Raw genomic sequence first — 9423 nt, forward strand, 5'->3', positions numbered from 1 at the left:
AACATGCACACAAAATTATGCGTAAACAATTTTCTAGCTTAATGGGTATTTCTTTAAATAGGACCCTGATCGAATTTCCTTCTTGATAACGAAATTACTCCAGAAGTGTAGTACGGCATGACACTTGTACATGCGTCCATCCAATGAAAAAGGACACAAAAAGCCAAAAAAAGAGTTCAAGCACGACCTGACCCGGTTATTCATATTTGTTAGTTGGAACTCGCGCCGTATCCCACAATAATAAACGACCTAGATTATGCACCGCATTATCTATAATAGTGCTGCTTTTTTTCGCTAATCACTATCCCATTCAACGACCTGAAAACACACCAAATCAGTGGGTTTTACTGTTTTATTCTAAATCATCGATCTCGAAACCACATCATCGAGATCACCACATCATCTTCGCTCTCATAACATACTCATCATCATTACTCCTAATCATGCTTTTTCCGATTTTGTTCTTCATTTTCTTTATCTGTCTAGTGCTCGCGGGCTTATGTTAGTCCGCGGCTACATTCTTGTCTATATATATATATATATATATATATATATATATATATATATCTATAGACTTCGCTTTTGCTAATCACCATCCCCTTAACATTGTCTTACGTCTTCCAGAGTCCTCATGCATCTACATGACACCTCCTTAAATCGTCGTATTCGTCCCCTGGGAATATACACAGTTGCGTTACCACCCTCGCCATCTAGATCATCCTCAACCTACAACGGCATCGGTTTACCACAATCCCATCGTCCTCATCATCCGTCTAACAATTATGCACTTGGTACTCTACTATGCCTCTACACTAAACCATCGCAATATTCGCTCGGCACAATGTTCTTATTGTTGTATTGAGTGCGTTTATTTTTTCGAATTTTTGTTATTACATCCTCTTCTTACGCAGCACTTCCCTTATACAGCTATGTTACCATATGTTGAAATCTCTCTTTCTTACGTATGGGATTTATGTCTGAAGTTGCTTGTACGATGGCTATAACTGCCGCCAATTTTGTTGACGCGCCGTCCTAATAATCGCCGCTACCTCGTATCTAGCTGCTCAAACAACACATAGCGACTGGTAGGCGACTCCAGCTATAGGAGCTAAAATATATAATTAGTATTAGTCTTTCAGAATATATATATATATATATATATATATATATATATATATATATATATATATATATTCGTCAATCACCGCCCCCCACTCACTTGTTGCTTTCGACCACCCGTAACTTCTGCGATCTCTGCCTATACCTTCAACTCTCCCCTTCATATAGTGTATTAAAAAAATAATAGTAGTAATAATCACCATGTTACCAGCTCTCCATTTATGTATTTCTTTCTCTTTTTCGATATTTTTTATCATATTTCGTCAATCAGGCAAGCAGTCAACGATTATTACCACTATTCTCCTTTTGCAGTCTGTCGCAGCTGTATGCGCGTTTGTAAACTGTTACTATCGCACCACCATCACTATCTTTAGTTATTAATTATTCTTATTAGTCTATTAGCCACCATCATCATTATTACATTGTTACAGCTCTAACGCACACGCACGCGAAACAGCCTTTCGTGGATCACGAAACATTAATGGACCATATTATTCCACTCGTCTCTAGCCGATGACAGCTAGGCATAAACACAGGGGCATTCGTTCTCTTTTATTAATATCATTATATAGTTGAACGCTTTTAGAATTCTCTTCGTCTCTATGTGAAGTCTGTCTCATTTTTCTCCGACTTTTTTAATCCGCACTGGTGCCTTTAGCTTGGGTTGTAACAGCTATAGCCGCTGTTAGCAGGATTGTGTTTTTATCTGTGATTGCAGCTGTTTGCGATGCGGTTATGTTTGCTGTCGCGGCTATTCCCGCCATTATTGTTGTTGTTAGTAAAGTGTCATCGTTAACGTCATCATGGTGCGATGCGCCGTCGTTGAGTTTGCTCTTTTTATTATTGTTTGTTGTTGCTCTTTTTATTATTAGTTGAGTCATCGCAGTCGCGTATTTTTTGTTAATGAAATTCAAAGGCAACGACCACAATGTCGTAAATATTTCGAGGTTTTTGTATCTTGTTGTTGGTGATGCTGCTGTTATTATCGTTACTATTGCTGCTACCATGATGGCGGCTGCTTTTGTTGCTTCAATTCTACGTCGGTAGTTCGTCTCGGATCAGTCGTCCTGTAAAAGAAAATTGGCCGCAAGGTTCTCGTTTTTCTCACAGGCGAAGTACGCTTGCACGACAAGGTGTTCCGGAAAACCAAGCTGTTTGAGCCGTTCAATCGCCTCTTTATCGGCGGGTGTCACATGAGCCTCCATGACCATTGGGGCACCAGCTATTTCTCCTGGACCACCAGCGACGCCTAAGGCTGCTAATGCTTCAGCCTCGCCGACCTCATCATCTTCTTCGTTGAGCAGACGCATAAACTCTGCCTGGTTTTCCGTGATCAACCGTAACAGGTCCGGATTATTCGCGCCCAGCTGCTGGATAATAGATTCAAGCAGCGTGGGGTTCTCCCGGATGGCATTGCGCATTTGCTGAAATTGAGGTTGACTACGAAGGAAGTTCAAATGAGGTTCGCCCCCCTGGCTAGGAGTACCCTCCGGAGCCATAACACCACCACCAGTGCCAGGAACGCCCCCGGTTGCTGGGACATTTACACCGACTGCAGGCTCATCTTCCTCAACAGGAATGCCCTGTAAAACATTAGTTCATTATGTTTACATCTTCATAATGACAGTTCAACTGCATTAACCAGCAAGCAGAAGCCACTTCCATACTAAGCTTAATATCATAATCTGAGCCACAAATTAATAATCTACCTTCACCAAACTTGGATAAACAAAATGCGGCTATTAGTTTGATATAACTATTAGTATCAATCCGAATTTGTTTAGCCGTTCTATGATTTTGTTGCATTGCCTGCAGAACTTTAAAGCTGTTTTTTGTTGTACAATTGCAACATAGTATTCTACTTTTGTCTCCTTACAGTCCTCCCAACACCATAAATTAGCAAACTCACTATGTCGCTCAACTACTTTGTTGTGTCGTTCCATAACCCGACTTGATCAGTCCGATCACACTACCGCAATGATTTCGATACCTTTTTTATTCTTTAGTTGTTTTGCTTTTAATATTCTATTGTTGATTCCTAGCCACACTACGAGGCTGTAGTATATTTGCCATAGCCCTGTGTTAAGTACCCCGTAAGGTTAGGTTGTCATTATGCTATTGACCTAATAACTTCTCGTGAAGACTCTGCTACTTCAAGATAAACCTGACCTTAGTTGTCCGTGTACTTCCATATAGGCATTGAGTCGGTTTAGGAACCATGCAAATAGACATTGTAAAAAGAGCTCTGGACAGAAAATGAGAAAAACTGAAATTCAATTTTGTGCTTAGGTGGCAAAAGCTCTGCTGACAAAGGTCAGGAATCGCTTGTTCAAACCCCTCCAACAGCGTATACTACTTTATAAGTGCGATTAGATAAAAAAAAACAACAACAACAATTCATGTAGTTTGAAAACTCAAGTGATTTCGAAATTCAGGTGTATTTCAATTTTTTTTGTTCATTATCAAGAAAATTGCAAAAAGTCGTTTTATCTCGGTTTACATTCGAGACTATACAGAAAATGCCTATGTAATTTTAGTACAAAAGAGCTTTTCCCAAAGGCATCGCTTTCCATATGGGGTTTTTCTACCAAGCCAGACCTATACGTAAATAATCACAGGCATTGTTGGAGCCACTTCCAAGATAGTCGACACATCTACACATACAATCTCTTACTTGTTTGAAAGTACGTCTTAGGCGGCTGGCTCGAAACGAAATATGTCTGCCCCCACTTTCGAACCTAGACCATCTTATTGAGGCCTCTAAGTTAAATAGGCAAATACCTTTCCGTTGCACTGTCACGGGGTCACGTACAGTGTATAACGGTACTTACGGTGACAAGGTACTCGACGGCCCGTTCAGCGTTGTTATACGATGCTCGTAATGCTCTTTCGACTTGATCACGTGGGTAACCCATCTCCATAATGTTGCGAACTGTCCCGTCATAATTATCACTTCTAACAAGTCCACTTTCACCCGTGGCCGCGTTCGGGGTTGGATTCGACGGCCGCGTGGGAGTAGGTGCTACAAAACAACAAACAAACTTGTAAGCTAGACGTCAATTAGATACCTAGCACCTACCGTTAGGTAGTATAATCGATTACGCCTCAAGGGGTAGATTTTTATTGATATACTAAATGTTTAAACGTCAAGAAACTGATAATTTACAAATCTTCTCCAAATAGTAGCTAAGCAATCATCTGGGATGTAACCCGAATATAGTACATTTGATTCATTTAAGTTGAAGTTCTTGAGAACGGATTCACGTACTATCTCTAGATGGTTCATCTCTATTTAATGGGGATTCTGGGGCGTCGGGCGGAGCTGGTTTTGGTGCTGCCATGGCTCCGCCTGGAGGTGCAACAGGTGCGGGTGCAGGCTTTGATACCATAATAACGACGAATTTAACCTTATCCAATTCATATGTCTTCAATTTATCATCATCCGCCATAATTCGGCCTTGCGCGATTAGCTTCTGGTGAGCGGCCGGAAACGCCTCGCCCTTCTGTTCAAAAATCTTTTCTTTCATCTCTTTAACCTGTAATTTGAAATGCGAGTACAAAAGATCAAAGAAGCGTTGATGTGTAAATTTTTGTATTCGTTTTTTTATATGTCATCCTTATGCCATTGGATCATACTCGTAAAAAATTCTCTGAAGTATATGAAATTCCCAGTCATAAAAACACAGTAGGAGCATAAAAATTCCACATACATTACTCTCGAAATAACCCGATCCCATAAATAATAAAGTATGACGAATTAAATATACCTATACCAGGAATTATCGTAGAAATATAAGATACACAGCTAAAAGGTGTAATCTATATTTACCCACCGTATCATGTGCCACCGTATTTGGCAAAATACGACATAAACGTATACAATATTCCAATGTTACATGTATCAGAATTTAGGTGTAGCACCTCAAAATTGTAAAGTTTTCATTAAGGTTCGCCATTATGATTCAGTTCAATTAACATGTATAGCATTTTGTACAGCAAATGATTAATTTGCCTTAAAAACTTAGTGGCGAAACTAAAATGTCTGGAGAATGCAAAATCTGGGTCAACACCAATTATCTAAGGTCTGTTTAAATATATCTCCTCACATTCGCCAGATGGTATGACATAAAATGAAAAGACCACAATCAGATATCACAATTTAATATACATTAATGATAAGGCATTCCTGTTAATTGGCATCCTTAATAATAAACTTGGCAATCACACATAGTTATGTGACGCGCATATCCTATGTGTATCAATTTCCTATTGAACCAGAATCGTCTTAAGACTTGCTGTGATTATAGCGAAATGTCCTTTACCAACGAATAATACACGCTTATTTAAGTACCAGGTGTCTAGTGGTCACCAACCCACACAACGCGTCAAAAGCCAGTGCCCTGATCATTTTCGAATAACACTGAACCATAATTAGGAATTAATTAGGCTTGCCATAGATCAAGGCAACATTATCGTGCTGACCAAATATTTACATTAAATGGAAGTAAAGGTGTAAAGAGTGTCACCTATAAGGTTAACAAAAATGCGTCACATGCTATCTATAGTAAGGTCTCCATAGAATCTTTGTACGGATTTATGTAGACAATATTTGATATCCGCGATTGCTTAATGCCTGTTTTTCTCCATTAACAAAATTACACAGCAGAGCTTCGGTAAGGTTTATTGTCGTTCCCTGTAGTTTGACTCATCATTCGAACGGTTGGCCATTTTCACTCAGCAACAAATCAGGCAACATGTGTAGGCGGCAGAGAAAAGTTTCGAGGGCTACGCTACTGCTACTAAAACTGCACAGTTTTGGTCATCTCGTATTCTTCCAACGTGATGAGGCGAACTTTTTTCCTCAGACGGTTTTATGCTAAAAACGAAAAGAGTTCATCAGTTTGTTTAAAATTTGCCAGCACTGTTAGGAAGTCACTCTGTTTCCCTGTATACAAATAAAAACAACTGGTGCTGCTGAGAACTACATTTGAATTGGTTGGTAGTCTTACGTTTAGCAGACACGACCTTCGAACAGTCACAGTAAAAAAAAAAAACAGTAAATTGTTGCTCTCTACAACAGTTACATACGGAAATACACGCAAAACAAATTCTACAAAGCAAAGGGACAATAACGAGACCAGACATATGCATTAAGTACTTTGACCTCCAACATTTCTAGTTGCCAACGGTCTAACTCTCTCTCTCGTGCCAACGAATACAGAGAGTTGTATTGCAGATATCCCCTAACCAGATCGAGCCTCGTCGTTAATGCGCCATTTCTCGACATTTCCGAAGTCTACTGCCGCAATAGCAGGCTGTCTCAACGTTAACCGCCTAGCTGCTAAGTAATATTTTACCATTTCTTTCATTCTTCAAACATCCACGCAATCGAATGTATAACATTAGCTATATTGGGCATGCTAGGTGAAAAACGAGGATGATCCAAATCAAATGATGCAATATAGGCACTCCACTCTTCACCGGTGGGCAGATCTATATTTATATAGACCTGACAGCAGTCATTAGTTTCCATTAGAGGCGGCGTTGAATAGCAGACATAATAAGCTGGACATTATCTTTTCACATGTCCCTAGCTATCAACAACGCGGCTCGAGACCCTCGCAGCTTTGGCTCAGCCATTTGACAGAGCCGATTTGAAGACTGTTGCCGGGTTAAACCCGAGTCGACTAATGGCCATAGAAATAACTACTGGGATAAATTCAATCATACTAGAAAACAGGCATTTGAGGAATGCTGCGCCACGAAAAAACTAGCAATTCATATCTCTCGGTAATAATAGGCGGACAAATACACACGGCATATAAAGGAGAACCAAAACTATTCAGCCCGTCCCATGGGAGTCAATGCTAGCAAGTGACTATTGCAATAATCCCGCACAATTTCAGATCAAAATAATTTATAGTTACAGTACTGATGCACCATAACAATGTTTCCTGTTCACTTCTGGGTTTTTCTTGGTCACTTCACTGGTGTAACAATAGAAGACCGGGGATTTCCGCATCACAGATCAGATTCGAACAGTCCCCCCAATCATATGTCCTACTGTTGTGTGCACAGCACGATCCTGCCAGCGCATTAGATTACTACTCACCGTGCACTCATCGTCGATTTCGACGGTGAACAGTTCGTTCGTGAGGCACTTGAGACTAACCGTAAGTAACATGGTGACAAACGCTCGTGAAGATCACTGCTGCCACCCAGATTTTTTTTTGTCTCCCCTGCTTAGGCGGTGCGTTGCGAGCACGCGAATCTCTAACGTTGTAATAAAACAAAAATCTCACGTAATTTTTTTTCTTATTAATACCGGGTCCTGCTTGTCTTGCACCACTGGCACCAGTCACCACACCGCTCCCGTACGCTTAAAAGGAGCTGCGTTATCCTAATCACTCTACGACGACTTATTCACACAGCGTCACCACAAGTCGCGCCGCCATATGCAATTGACTAACACTAAACGGAAAAATGGTCGCCGGGTTTGTTTTGGTTATAAAAACGGCGCGATTTTTCGAAATTAAATGTTGGCGCGCAATTCGATTTTTTTCTGTGTATTCATGTATATATGTATATAATTTGTAAAAAAGCTGGAGTTGTTAATAGCGCTTAGAAGTAAAACAATGCGCGTATTCTCGTCGTTGTTCCGCTTATATGTAGCTTCAACCATGCTGCTTATGCTACTATACTCGACGATGCAGATATGTTTTAGATAATACAGGAAAAAAATTCAATTAAGGAGAATGGCGTTTTTTTAGGTGATATCTTGCCTTTTTAGAAGATGCATTGAATTCGGAGTACGAATATACTTACACATGTATAAAACACAAAAGTTTCAAAAACGGAAAGATATACTTGGGTTATTTTAGAAATGAGCCTTGCTTAGCGAAAAATTCATGTTTGATGATATTCATTTTGATCCTAAAAATACAAAACACCGTCACGAAAATTTGTGTGCACATATAGTATGGCCTATAGGACACAATGGTCATTTTCATGCTCTTGAAGGTCCACTATTTTATCTGCTTGGACCTACCGTTACATTAGTTATTAACTATATGGGATGTCTAACAGTAACACTAGGTATAGACCTCTTGCAAACGCCAGAAGCATTTGAGTTGCTCGAAGTTTTACTGTCTGCTTTAATCATTACTATGGCGACGCTGAGTGATCTAATCATAATAACATAATATTGCGTTTTTTTAATATAACCCCTTTTTTTTTTCGTGAACACGATGCTTCAAATTTTTCGCAGTGTCCTGTAGTGCGAATTGACGAAATGTGAAACGTTATTAGTCGTATCGACTGGATAACAAGCGTCACTGTTAGAGATATTATGGTATAGGACATGAAAGCTATCTGGCTACCCCGTTGTGTCAGACAAATCCACCTGAATAATAAGGCATAAGGTCATCGATTAATCTGAATTGATTGCGGTCGAAAATTATCAAAAAACAACGAGTTAGAAAGAATGCTCATTCAAAACAAACGACGAATTTTACAACTAATTGTTAATTGCGTTAAAAAATATTCGCGCACCGGTTTAAGCGCCAAATCCAACATTTACCTAACATGATATAATGGCATTATTTCCCATGAAACCTATTCAGAGATGTCAAGCAAACATTAGTAAGAACGTCACCGGTCGTTTGTCGGACCTTACTTAATTTTCTTGCTTATTTTAGTACACAGCAGAAATGGAGGTTAAAGAAGGCATGTTTACTTTTAATAGTGTAAGGCGCATGATCAAACAGTTTGCAGGGACCTACATACATGTCACACAAGTATTTGCTTTTTTTTTCTTTTTAAATATCCTCTTCTTTTTTTCAGAAGATTATGAAAAATACCGGGCTTCACATCTGGATTTTTGCTGAGATAGTGTACACTTAAGTCAGCATTTGCTAACTGCAGTAGAACCTACTAAAATCACACGTTCTTCCGTCTATTGTTGGTCGGCACTAACTACTCTGAACGTCTTCGTTTAAAAAGTTGTGTAAATGTTTTCACTAAAATGATTTGTCACTGATTTTTGCTTGCGATATATTTTAGGTCAATATGTAGGACGAAAAGTTGAAACCGAGTTTCTTAATTCGATACTAATACGGGCCTTTCTTGTAAGAAGATAGTAGTGAAGGAGAACCCCGAGGTTTGATTATTTTAATGACAGGCATCTGCCTAGACGAAAGCGATAATGGACCAATAAGGGATACATTACATTACTTTAAATCTGAATACCAGTCGTTGTTTGACTAAAGGCCACAAAACACACAGTTATCAACGTTCAGCGACCCC

General features: G+C 39.5%; 1 protein-coding gene across 1 annotated transcript; it reads right to left on the reverse strand.

Moving 5' to 3' along the window:
• Positions 1-334: 334 nt before the first annotated feature.
• Rad23 (UV excision repair protein Rad23) lies at positions 335-7586 on the reverse strand. Its single transcript, XM_022845287.2, has 4 exons — positions 7232-7586; positions 4388-4655; positions 3951-4141; positions 335-2702 (listed from the first exon to the last, which is right to left on the reverse strand). Exons 1-4 carry the CDS (start codon positions 7301-7303, stop codon positions 2178-2180), a joined length of 1056 nt encoding a protein of 351 aa, XP_022701022.1. The 5' UTR covers positions 7304-7586; the 3' UTR covers positions 335-2177.
• Positions 7587-9423: the final 1837 nt, after the last annotated feature.

Source organism: Varroa jacobsoni, unplaced genomic scaffold, assembly GCF_002532875.2.
Source record: "Varroa jacobsoni isolate VJ856 unplaced genomic scaffold, vjacob_1.0 scaffold_1156, whole genome shotgun sequence".
Taxonomy (NCBI): Eukaryota; Metazoa; Arthropoda; class Arachnida; order Mesostigmata; family Varroidae; genus Varroa; species Varroa jacobsoni.